The 12,169-nt window shown below is 35.9% G+C and overlaps 1 protein-coding gene across 3 annotated transcripts; it reads right to left on the reverse strand.

Annotated features, from left to right (window-relative positions):
- Positions 1–1,570: 1,570 nt before the first annotated feature.
- LOC132674911 (NKG2-A/NKG2-B type II integral membrane protein-like) lies at positions 1,571–11,919 on the reverse strand. 3 transcript variants are annotated; one of them, XM_081796023.1, is made up of 6 exons: positions 11,735–11,919; positions 11,336–11,469; positions 10,820–10,873; positions 10,221–10,345; positions 2,226–2,329; positions 1,571–1,979 (listed from the first exon to the last, which is right to left on the reverse strand). In XM_081796023.1, the coding sequence occupies exons 1-6, from the start codon at positions 11,917–11,919 to the stop codon at positions 1,859–1,861; spliced, it is 723 nt and encodes a 240-aa protein (XP_081652149.1). In that variant the 3' UTR covers positions 1,571–1,858. The 3 variants fall into 3 exon arrangements, 1 of the variants encoding a protein (XP_081652149.1); XR_014137878.1 differs by lacking the exons at positions 1,571–1,979; positions 10,221–10,345; positions 10,820–10,873; positions 11,336–11,469; positions 11,735–11,919 and adding exons at positions 3,675–3,771; positions 3,860–4,332 and having other exon boundaries at positions 2,244–2,329; XR_014137877.1 differs by lacking the exons at positions 1,571–1,979; positions 2,226–2,329; positions 11,735–11,919 and having other exon boundaries at positions 9,544–10,372; positions 11,336–11,394.
- Positions 11,920–12,169: the final 250 nt, after the last annotated feature.

A 12,169-nucleotide genomic window follows, 5' to 3' on the forward strand; every position in this document is an offset into this window, starting at 1 on the left:
TAGTTACAGTTTCCATTAACAACTATATTCAATTCATTTTGAATATTCATATAATTTTTTTCTAGAAGACTATAAGGATTATGTACAGAGAATATAAAGAGTATGTCTCACTTCACAGATATAAATATATGTGAAATATGAATTTGGTTTACAAATAATAATCAAGGTAAATCTCTTTCCCTCTTATAATTGAATAAGGGTAGAAATATCTCTGAATCATCGTCCAATTACTCAAGTTTGTCTTGAATTCTGGCAATAACTAAACATTTGACCCACACTAATTTCTGTACATTTTAATTTTTTTGTTTTTTGTATTATTGAACATTTTATTTTTTTGCCTCAAAGTATTTTTTAGCACGGTCATAAAGACTGACAGAGGTGTGTGCATGAAAACATAAAAAAGTAAATCTTTTCCAAAATATTTGAATCCATGTAAGGAAAACAACAAATAAGACACCGGTTATTATCCAACTAGAAAGCCATCTCTACCTCAAAATGAGTGTAACCTTTGATGTGTGGTACCAAGAGAGATTTGGAGAGTACACTTTGGTTCCATCATTGGAGGAAGTGGGCCGATCTGAATGGCTCTTATACAGCACCCCTGTGGTTGTTCTATGATAACCTCAAGGGGCCGTTCATTTAGTACTCTCAGCTCCAAATCCACCCTCAGTGCCCTGTTCTCAGATAACGGTGGAAGATCCCATCCATTTTCTCTCTTGTCATCTCACATGAAGTTGACCCTTGTCAGTAAAAGACAATGGAGAGCCAGTGCAGCAGAAAGGGCTCTTCTTCCTGGCTTCATGGTGTTGTCTCTCCTTTGGCCGCCATGGCTTGTTTGCCAGTTGTAGTCTTGCAGGAAGTCACGTGTATTCGTCCTCCAGCAAGTTCTTGTAGGCAATCTGTCAGTTTCCTGTCTTCTGGTCTTTCCTCCTGGCGCTCTGACAGGGAGGTCTTCCTGTTTGCCAGTCACAGCCTGAGATCCTTCCTCATCAAGTTCAGCCTGTGGAATGTGGAGCTGATCTGTCCCAGGCCAATCCAGTGAGTCTGTCAGCTGTGAAGCTGTGTGTAGCCACATCGTCTTCAATGACATCTGAATCCCATCTTCAGAGAGTAGATCTGGCTTCAGTGATCTGTCCTTTAATTGTAGGATATTCTTTGTAATTTTCTTTAACTAGTATCCTTTCCTTTTAGTAAGCTTTCTCTTATAAGTAGATAAATGTTTACTTCAAGTGTCCCCTTGTTTCTGTCTCCTGACTCATATCTGACTGATAACCTCATCACCCTGGGTGGTTCAATCCTCATTTGAGGTCCTTTAAGGGTTACGACAAATTAATTACTTGGAAATACAATGGAATTATTCACTTTGTTGAGAATTTTTACAATAATATTATGACTTGTATTATATATATATATATACATATATATATATATATATATATATATATATATAATTAATGTTACCAAATAGCAAAAGCTTAAGAAACAAATAATATATACCTCAGTATATATTTTTTATATTAATATAATTAAATTTGAGAAACAGTTCTATACCACAAAAGATGAAGCCTCAGGTACACGTTGGACTTTGGGTGATATAGATGCATTGATATGGGTTCATCCTTGATAAAAAATGAAACATTCTAGCGCATGATGGTGATAATGGAAGACCCCATGCACGTGTGCAGACAGGTTCAATAGAAGGTTCTCTGGAACTTCCTCTTAGTTTTGTTGTGAATCTAAAATTACACTAAAAAACATTATCTTCTAATGTGAAAAGAAAACAATTGTATGGCTGTTGAAGTAATGAGTGATGGATTCCTTATCAATGGTGAAACAGCATTCTACCAAAATGAGGTAACTAAAATGCCTGGTGCTTACAAACATATCGTCTTCTAAATGAGCACGGTGCAAAATAAATTTTTTTTGTACGAGAATCGATATATGGACAATACTTGTGGATCTCTGAAGATACTGACAACCTGAAATACAGAGAATTAAATCTCATTAATACATAAGATTACTTATATCTCTTACTATGTACCACAGTATTTTGATGAATAAACCATCCATTTTGACTCATATATCTCCATCTCAAGATTTCCCATACCATTTTTCTCTGGAAAACCTTCAACTACTGTGTTTATCCGATTGTTCACACATTGTTGTTTTTGTTTCTAAGAACAATTCTTGTGAGGCATAAAATCAAAAGTTGTCATGGGACTTACACTTTGGAAGAAAATGTTAAGGCTTTTGGCTGCACAGATGAACTATGATGGCTTCTCTGGGAGCCTCTAATCCATGTAGTAGCACGGAGTAAATTCAGCAAAAACTATGAGAAAATAAAATTTATTGGGAGTCAAATACAAGCTCTTATACTCATTTGAATTCTGTCATAACACATAAAAGTTCATCCTTTCTTCCTTTGTAGACACTTTCAAATTATAATATAATTTCACACAGTGGACATGAAAGTATAAAATTATCTTAGTAGGACTAAGTGAAGAGGACAAACTGACCGTGAAAACAATTTCACAGTTTAGAAAATGGATCACAGGTTAATAACTTATGAAATACGTACATTGGAAAAAATCCTGGAGATTCAAGTCAGAAGCACATTTGTCATCTTCTTGCCTAGGATGGTCCCGTGTCTCCCCACCTGCCCACCCCTGGCTCAGTGATAAGAAGACTGAAGCTGTTATAACTGGGAGAAGCTGCAAAGAGCAAGGGTGCTGGCGCCACAGGGGGAGACCTGATCAGCGCTGGGGATGGGACGGGTACCCATTGAATTTCAGCTCCAAGTGCTGATATCGCTCGGTGATGATGAAGAAAACCCATACTTGTGGTGCTGGTCAGAGATTGTGGTGTTTGTGTCAACCACTGTGACCCCCATAAATATAATGGAAAGATACTGGATGGGAGAAAGAAACAGAAAGTTGACATTGGCTCTCTAACACTCTTAGCTTATGGAAAAAATAGACACACATGGAGAGGAGACCAAGAGGAACCCAGGAGAAAGTAAGAGCACAAGGACACTTGGGAACTGAGAGTAAAGGTCTGAAGAGTCCCCTCCCGCATTCACACACAGGCACTGAGGTCACACTGCAGAACGTGGAAGCGGTAGTGACCTGCAGTGTTTGAACACATCTTTTCTTAAAAAACAACAAAAAAAAAACAAACAACAAAAACAAAAAAAAAAAAGCTAGTAATTAACATCAAGGCTTCAAAGTCACAAGGTCATAAAAGTAAGCAATAAGAACATGGAAAAATTGAAGAAAACTATCAGCAAAGAGACTTCAGTGGAGAAGATACTTCCATAAAGTTTTACAACAAAAAAACATAGTAAATCTAGGAGAAATGAAAGAGAATCCATATTTAATAAACTGTATTTATAAAAATGTCTCCATAAAAAGTTAAAAAATGTGAAGAGAAATTGGAAAATATCTTCCAACAAAAGGAAAGCATATGTCAATAGACCTTCTAATGGGGTAATTGTTGCACATATTAAAAAAAACATTGAAAAGTCCTACTTATAAAGATATGTAAACTATACAGAAATCTTAGTTGAAATAGTTACAGGAGCATGTGATGGCAGTAATTTAGCAAGTAGGCAATATCAATAGAGAAATAAAACTATATGAAGAAATCACAGAGAATCTGAGTGAACAAATACATACCTGAAATGGAAAATTCACTAAATTTTCTCTGCAGAAAATTTGGGATGCGGTAGAAAAGAACTGATGAAATTGGAGGAGTAACAAAATCTATTCATATCTTAGGGTGAAACAGAAAAAAGAGAATTTTATATATGAATTTACAGAATTCAGAGACTTTCAAAACAGTATCCAGAAAGCCAACTTACGTCTAAGTAGAATATGAGAAGTACAACAGAGGCAGAAAATAAAATAGAACAACAATCTTAAGGCACGACGAATGAACAGCTTACTAACATCATTTAAAATATTTTAGACACCAGAGACATAGCAAACTGCTAACAGAATGAGCACATACACATCCACGTCTCATGACATCATAATGAAAAGACCAAAGAACAGTGGCAAATACAAAGAAATACTCTTGAGGGAAGAGAGTGGATTGTGAAGTGACTCAAATCAGTGTGAAAATCAGGGATGGGTGACACGTCTTCCACCTCCATCAGCCTTACGCAACATTATCTAGGACAGAATCCATATCCCTGCCCTGCACACTAGTTCCAACTGGAACAGGATACAAGCAGCAAGATGAAGGAACAGAAAGACACAGACCCTAAATCCCCCATGGAAAAAATACCTTAAAAATATCCAGACACAAATGCAGGTGTAATCAGTCTAATCAGGTTTGATAAGGATGCCAGAACGATTCAATAGGGAAACAATGGATCTTTTACAAATGGTGTTTGGAAACTGACTTCCCACATGCAGAAGAATGAAGTTGGATGTTTACATTTACACCTTATACTAAAATTAACTCCAAATGAACTAAAGACATAAATGTAAGATGTAAAACTATAAAGTTCCTCAAAGAAAGAAGGGGGGGATATTAAACAGCATTGTATTTGGCAATGATTTCTTGGCTAGGCCACTAAAACCACAGAGCACAAAGGAAAAGTCCATTGTAGACAACTGGGCAATGTCAACCTGAAACAATTCTGTGCATTAAAAGGCATGTTCAGCAAAGACAATACAGAGTGGGAAAAACATTTGCAAATCATATATCAAACAAGGGAATCATATCTAAAATATACAAGGAATCTGCAAGTCAGTGACGACTACAGCAAATACCAAAAGAGACAATGAAAAAATGGGCAAAGAAATGAAATACACAAATTTGCAAAGAATATATACAGATGGTGAAACCGTATGAAAAGATGCTCAATACCACTAATGAGCAGAGAAATGCAAATCAAATTCACGATGAGTTATCACCTTATACTCATTACGATGGATGCAACACACACACACACACACACACACACACACACGTGTCGGGGTGCCTGGGTGGCTCAGTTGGTTAACATCCGAATCTTGGTTTTGGTTGAGGTCATGATGTCACAGTTTGTGGGTTTAGCCCCACATCAGGTTTTGTGTTGATGGCGTAGATCTGGTTTCAGATGCTCTCTCTCTCCGTCCTTCGACACCTTCCCTGCTTGCTCTCTCTCTCTCTCTCTTTCTCTCAAAATAAGTAAATAAACATTTCTTAAAAATGTGTCAGTGAGGAGGTCGAAAAGGAGGAGACCCACACACGGTTGCTGGGAATATAAATCGGTCAGCCGTTATGAAGTCATGTGTGGAGCTTCCTCAAGAAATCGAAAATACAATTACCACATGAATCAGCAATCCCACATATAAGAAACTATCTAAAAGCATTGAAAGCAAGATCTCAAAGATATATATATATATATATATATATATATATATATCCATGCTCACTGCAGCATTATTCATAAAAGCCATGTGATAGAAGCAGCCCAAATGTCCACTGATGGATGAATGGAAAAGAAAGTGTAATATACACATAACACTGTAATATTGTTCAGCTGTAAAAAGGAAGGAAATCTTATCACCTACTACAATATGGTTGAAGCTCCAGGACATTATGCTAAGTGAAATAAGCCAGTCATACATACGAAGTAAAAAATAAAACTGTATGCTTCCACTTATATGAAGTATCCAAAGTAGTAAAAGTGATAGACAGAGCAAGTAGAAGAGTGATTGCTCAGGGTTGAGGGGAAAGAGGAGAAGGGGAATTATTGTTCAGTGAGTTGAGTTCCAGTTTTACAAGGTGAAATTTCTAGATATCTTTTGGGCAACGATGTGATAGTTAACACTCCTAACATGTGTGCTTACGTTGGTTAAGATGCATGATCTAGTGAAATGCAATGTAAGATGTGAGACTGTATGATTCCCACTATATGACCATCTGGAAAAAACAAAATTATGGAGACAGTAAAGAGATCAGTGGTTGATAGGGTTTAGGGGGGAAAAAGCATGGACAGGTGAAGGACAGAGGATTTTGAAGGATGGGAAACTATTCTGTATAACTCCATACGTGTCGTTATATATTTTTGCAAACTTTTAAAATGCACAACATCACGAGTAAACCTGAGAGTAAACAATGGACTTTGGGTGATAAAGAGGTGTCAGTACAGGTTTATCAGTTGTAGCAAGTGAACCACCCACTGAGGGATTTATCACATTCCCACATTATCACATTTATCACATTAGCAAAGAAGATCAATTGATGTGATTTCTGTGATAAAGAAAGTAAATGATAAAAAAATATTTATTTTTATTTTTATTTTTAAAAAACGTTTATAAAGGGGTGACTGGGAGGTTCCTTTGGTTGAGTGACCAACTCTTGATTTGGGCTCAGGTCATGATGTCAGGGTCTGTGAGTTTGAGCTCCGCATTGGGTTCTGCACTGACAGGGAGGAATCTGCTTGGAAGTTTTTCTATCTCCATCTCTCTCTTTCTCTCTCTCTCTCTCTCTCTCTCTCTCTCTCTGTCCCTCTCCCATGCACTTTCTCTCTCACACAAAATAAATAATTAAAAAATAAACATTGAATGAAGCCTTCAGAAAGATAGAAATGAATAGGAAACATCCATGCAAAGATCCTGAATAGGTAGCATAACTTTCAAAATGAACTTGAATGAATTGACCATTTAAAAAAGGACAATTTTGTGGGCACCTGGGTAGATCAGTCATTTATGCTTCTGACTCTTGATTACTGCTCATGGTTCCTGAGAAGGAGCCCCAGGTCAGGCTCTGTGCTGAAACCATGGACCCTACGTGGGATTCTCTGCCTCTCTCTCTCTCTCTCTCTCTCTCTCTGCCCCTCCCTCTGCTTGCATTCTCACTCTCTCTAAATAAATTAATAAACTTTTAAAATAAAAAAGACGATCTTTCAAGTACAAAACAGACATAAAAATACATAAGGACATTAATTAAACAGATGAGAAAGGGCAAAATCTGTACCCACACAATATGAAATGCAGAATTGCACAAAAATGCAAAGTCATTCAGTGGAGAAAGTACAGTCTTTTCAACAAATTTTCTGCAAACAATGGACTATCAAATATGATTAATGATTATATGCTTTATACTACATTAAAGTGCTCAAAATTGATCACACACAAAAACGTTCAAATATTTTATAAAAAAATGCATGACCTACAGTTGGCCAGAGATTTGATAGAGTACAAAAGCACAATCCATAGAAGAAGAAATTGATGAAGTGTAGTTCATCCAGACAATATCTGCTCTTGGAAGAAAAAAGACAGTCATAAACTTGTGAAGAAACATTTACAAACCATACGTCTAATAAAAGACTTGCCGCCAGGGTAAATAAAGAATGCTCAAAATACAATGAAAAAGAAAGTAAAACTATTAGCAAAATATTTCAATAGATATGTCACCAAACACCATGCATAGATGGCAAGTGAGTACAGAAAAATAGGTCCAACACTATTAATCTTAGGAGCATTCAAATGAAAGCCACCCCAGACCAGACTTTCTGTTCTGGAAAGATAGAGTGGATAGACTTTTCCCTGTTCCTCCCACCAATGCAGCTACAATCCCTGGGCATTATGCAGAAGGTGACATAAGATTCAGAATGCTAATGAGAAAGCTGACAGATCCCAGCCCTGGAGACCCGAGGAATGACATGGAGGTGAGCACCCCGGAATTTCCCTCTAACTCACGTAGACTGGTGTAAGAGAGCCTAGCAAACCACAGACATCAACAGGTACACACCCAAGTCTCCTAAATATTTTTTCTCTCTGGTCAAAATAACAGAAAAAAAAAAGGCATGCTTGATAAACAGAAAAGTTTTAGACACTAACTGGGTGATTCTATTAAAAAACCATGGACTACCCACCAAAAGAATCAACACACATGCAAGAGAAATCAAGACATTCTCCGATCAAGGAACACTAAGAAAATGTATGACCACCAGACCCACTCTGAAAGAATTGCTAGAGAGAATACATGGTAAAAGAAGGCATTTTGGATCATAAGGAAGAAAGAGAGCACAAACATAAGAATAAAATTCTTACCAGGTCTAATGGACTTTCCTTCACCTCCTGTGTTTTCGAAATCGTTTGATATTTGAAGCAAAAGTATCAGTTGAAGCAAAGTTATAACATGCAGTGATTCTCCATGTAAGCAGAGAAATATTTAGGCCACTTGTAGTATAAATGGAACACGGTAATGGACCGTAAAGGCAAGTGAGTCTCTACATTTTACTCGAACTGCTGTGGGCTGTGATAGACTGTGTAGACTGTGATCTATGAATATACAATCATCTATATAAAGATATATAATATCTATATTACTTATATCAAGGAGATTAGAGCACACACACACACACATATATATATATATATATATATACCTTTATGTATATAAATATATATATATATACCTTTATGTATATAAATATATATATATACCTTTATGTATATAAATATATATATATATATATATATATATATACCTTTATGTATATAAAGTTACTGATGAAGAAAAGACCTACTTTGCTATAAATGATGCTCCGTCAATGAGGTAATGATGTAGAGATATACAACTTTCACTCTTATCTCACAGCCTCAGACATAAAGCATCACAAAAAATAAATTCTAATTGGATCATAAATCATAATGAAAAGTTAAAAAATAAAGAAATAAAGAAAAACGTAAATATAGGAAAATAATACAGGAAATTCTATTCATGAACTTTGGCTAACTTCTGAAATAGGTCCAATAATACTCATTGTAATGTACAAAACGCTAAGTAGGACCATGGTAACATTAAAATTCTGATCATTAAAAGACTCCAATAGGAGAGTGAAAATGCAGATGCAGGTATTTGCATCTTAAAAGCTCAAAAAAGAGCTCAGGTCTAAAATATGACAAAGACTTCTGAGAAGTGAAAAGAAGACACCATCCTGGAGAAATGGGCAAGAGACACAACCCAGCACTTCTCATTCTCACAAAAGAGAATAGCCTTGAGATTTACAACCCAGGAAAATGGTAGTGTTTCTAACCATCAGAACATTTAATTAATTTTCCTGAGACTGCTGAGTTTCGGATCAAAGGCCTATTTGGTACAATGTATTTTACACAATAAAACAGAAAAATGTAGGGATAATTTAGTATAGTGAAATATACACATATCTATCACTGTGCAATTTCCTACTAATGCTTACAGAGAAGTGTAGTATAATTATACATGAATACAATTATGTTACATTTACACATTATTATTTTATTACAAAAACCATACATTTATTTTACATAAATATATAATATGTCGCTATGTGCAATAAATGATTATCAATATGATATGTGGAGGAAGACATAGAAAAGACTTTTCCTAACATAATTATTCATAATACCCACATACGAAAAAGGAACTAAATTTCTGAGAATGGTTTTTAAAATCTCATATTCATATGAGAGCAGTGAATATTCACAAACTGTAGACAAGTGTGTTACTAAGATGGATTACAAGTAGCACCTGGGAGAGAAGGGAGACACACATAAAAATGCACCCTGAATGATTCCATTGATATACAGCCCCAAAAGAAGCAGAGATATTTCATAAAAGGAAAATGGACAGGCCTGATAAAGGCTCTAAACTTCTGTCTCTTGATGTATTTTAGAATTGTGTGATTCTAAGTCTATTGTAATCAATGTGTACAATCATATGTCTAGTTTCCTTGATGTGTTGTAAAATGAAATACTAAAGTTAATTTCAGACAAAAGAGCATTTCTAGAAGCACAGGATCCTATGAAAAGCAAGAACTGGAAATTATCAAATGTACATTCAAGGTATAAAACTATAAATAATGTGTCATAGAGTCAAAAGATGGAATATTAAACACTTTAAAAGAAATAAACTACAAATACATATAAAATTATGGATGAATTCTACAAGCATAATATTAATTGCAACCTTTTTCTTTTTCTTTTTTTAACATTTATTTATTTTTGAGACACAGAGAGAGAGCACGAGCAGGGGAGAAGCGGAGAGAGAAGGAGACACAGAATCTGAAGCAGACTCCAGGCTCTGGGCTGTCAGCACAGAGCCCGCTGTGGGGCTCAAACTCACAAAACTTGACATCATGACTTGAGCCAAAGTCGGAGGCTTAATCCACTGAGCCACTCAGGAGCCCCATTTAATGACAAGCTTTTAATAGAATCTGGAAACATTTGAAAACTTACCTTGTCCTCTTCATCATCATAGTAGAGCAGGTTAGAGTTGTTAGAAGCACAGGATGCCAAACTCTCGTTCCATGATTTTCCCTCAGTGCTAATGTAATAGCAATTGTTGGAATACGTAAACCACTCTTTCAGACAATGACAACAGAGACACGCTGGAGAGAGATAATACGAGATATTATCCAAAAAGCTTTGAATATTACAAAATGAAAATTTACATACTGTATATGGATACACATATGTGTACCTACCATATTCATATACCTTCACAAGCTGATAAAGTTAAAACAAAACACACACACTCTCAGAGAAGACTTAGGCTTTCATCTCCTAATTTAAGTGCCCAAATAAAGCAACCACAAAAATGTCCATCTTACATGTCCTGAGAGTCAGTGAACAAAACCATCTTTATGGAATGATTTATGTTTTATCATGTTATAGAAGGAGAAAATGTGGGGCAATTGTTAACAACAGGTATGGTGATCATTAAGCAATTTTTGAATTCACTTTTCCAAAAGAATCTGTTATCTTCTTTGCCTACTTGAAGATAGAGCTAAAATAGACACTAAACTAATAACAGAATTTTGCAAGGGATGTTGTACCTTTCTGGATTGTCGTTTCCAGGGATGTTTCGTTCTGCGCTGGTCCTTCAGTAGCTAGAACATAAAGCAATTCTCAAAAAAAACATAATATTAAATGAAATGAATCATAATATGTTGAATTTCTTAGTTTAAAATTAGGTGTGCTATTTTACCAGAAAAATTTAATACAGTAAGGAACATGAGAGAGAAAATAATTCAAAAGCTTAAAAAACCAAATCTCTCCATCTCTTACAATATTTGGTTTAAGCAATCTCAAGAATTAATGAGTATTTCACCATAAAGTCTCTTCTATGACTTGCCTTTGAGTTATTAAATCCAAATATATGTTTAATTCTCCCTAAATGTATTCTGTTATTTCTACTTTAGATAACCTCTAAATAATCATTCCACACTTAGAGCATGCATTAAAAATGCATTAAAATGAGATAATAAATTCAAAGTGTGTACACACTATGTCGAGGAACTAATGATCAGTAAGGTGAAAATTCCCTTTTAGTCATTCAAACACGTACTTACAGGGAATAACAGCTATTGTTACCACAGTGGACATCAAGACGAGGCAGAGGGTTCCCAAGATACCAGCAATGAGCTTCTCTGGACATGAAGGTGAATAGTAGGAAGAGAAAGGCAAACACTGAGAAAGGATGCCCGGAAGCAATCATTTAGGAGATTTGCAAACAAGAGAACCCACAATGCGCAGGGAATCACATACAATAACCTGCACCTCAAACCCATCACTATCATTGGAATCTTCTCTCAGAATATACCAATGCATTCAATTACAATACCATATTCCAGCCTGCATCTCTGGTCCTCACAAATGAAAACTATGTGAAATCCTACTCTTTCCCCACACCTGCACCCTACCTTCACATCCTAAAACAGATATACCTGCTTGTATTAAATGTTTTACCTTTGCAGGGAGAGTTCTTGCCATTCCTTTGAAGGGTCCGAGAAGCATTTTGAAGACTTAATTCTGCATAGGCTATCTCCTCCTCAGTTACTGAAATGGAACTTTTCGTGCCCTTAGGTTGCACTTGCTGTCTTTGTGAGCCCTTAGCATGATGGAGTTCCACATAAGTCACGCCTTGGTTGTTCATGTCTGCAGCTGAGTAGTGTCAGCTACAATGTGGATGAAACTGCCCTGAAGGTCTTGATCAAGAGTGTGTGTCATGTGCTGACGACATTGCTAGTACAGTGACACCGGGTGGGGTGCAGGGTGAGGGATGCTACTCATTTTCACTTGAACAATATAAAGTCTGGTACTAACTTGTGTAGAGATTGAAATAAGTGTTTCATGATAGAATAAATGTTTTTTATTTACAATAATAGCATAATAATACTGATTGG

This window comes from Panthera onca, chromosome B4, assembly GCF_046562875.1.
Source record: "Panthera onca isolate mPanOnc1 chromosome B4, mPanOnc1 haplotype 2, whole genome shotgun sequence".
NCBI classification, from domain to species: domain Eukaryota; kingdom Metazoa; phylum Chordata; class Mammalia; order Carnivora; family Felidae; genus Panthera; species Panthera onca.

Bases quoted from the DNA above. Each gene is read 5' to 3' on its own strand.
- LOC132674911 (XM_081796023.1), bottom strand. From the start codon at position 11,919: ATGAACAACCAAGGCGTGACTTATGTGGAACTCCATCATGCTAAGGGC. The intron at 10,874-11,335 runs GTAAGTACGTGT...TTTATGTTCTAG, and splicing joins AACAATAGCTGTTATTCCCT to CTACTGAAGGACCAGCGCAG. The intron at 10,346-10,819 runs GTACAACATCCC...ATTGTCTGAAAG, and splicing joins GGAAACGACAATCCAGAAAG to AGTGGTTTACGTATTCCAAC.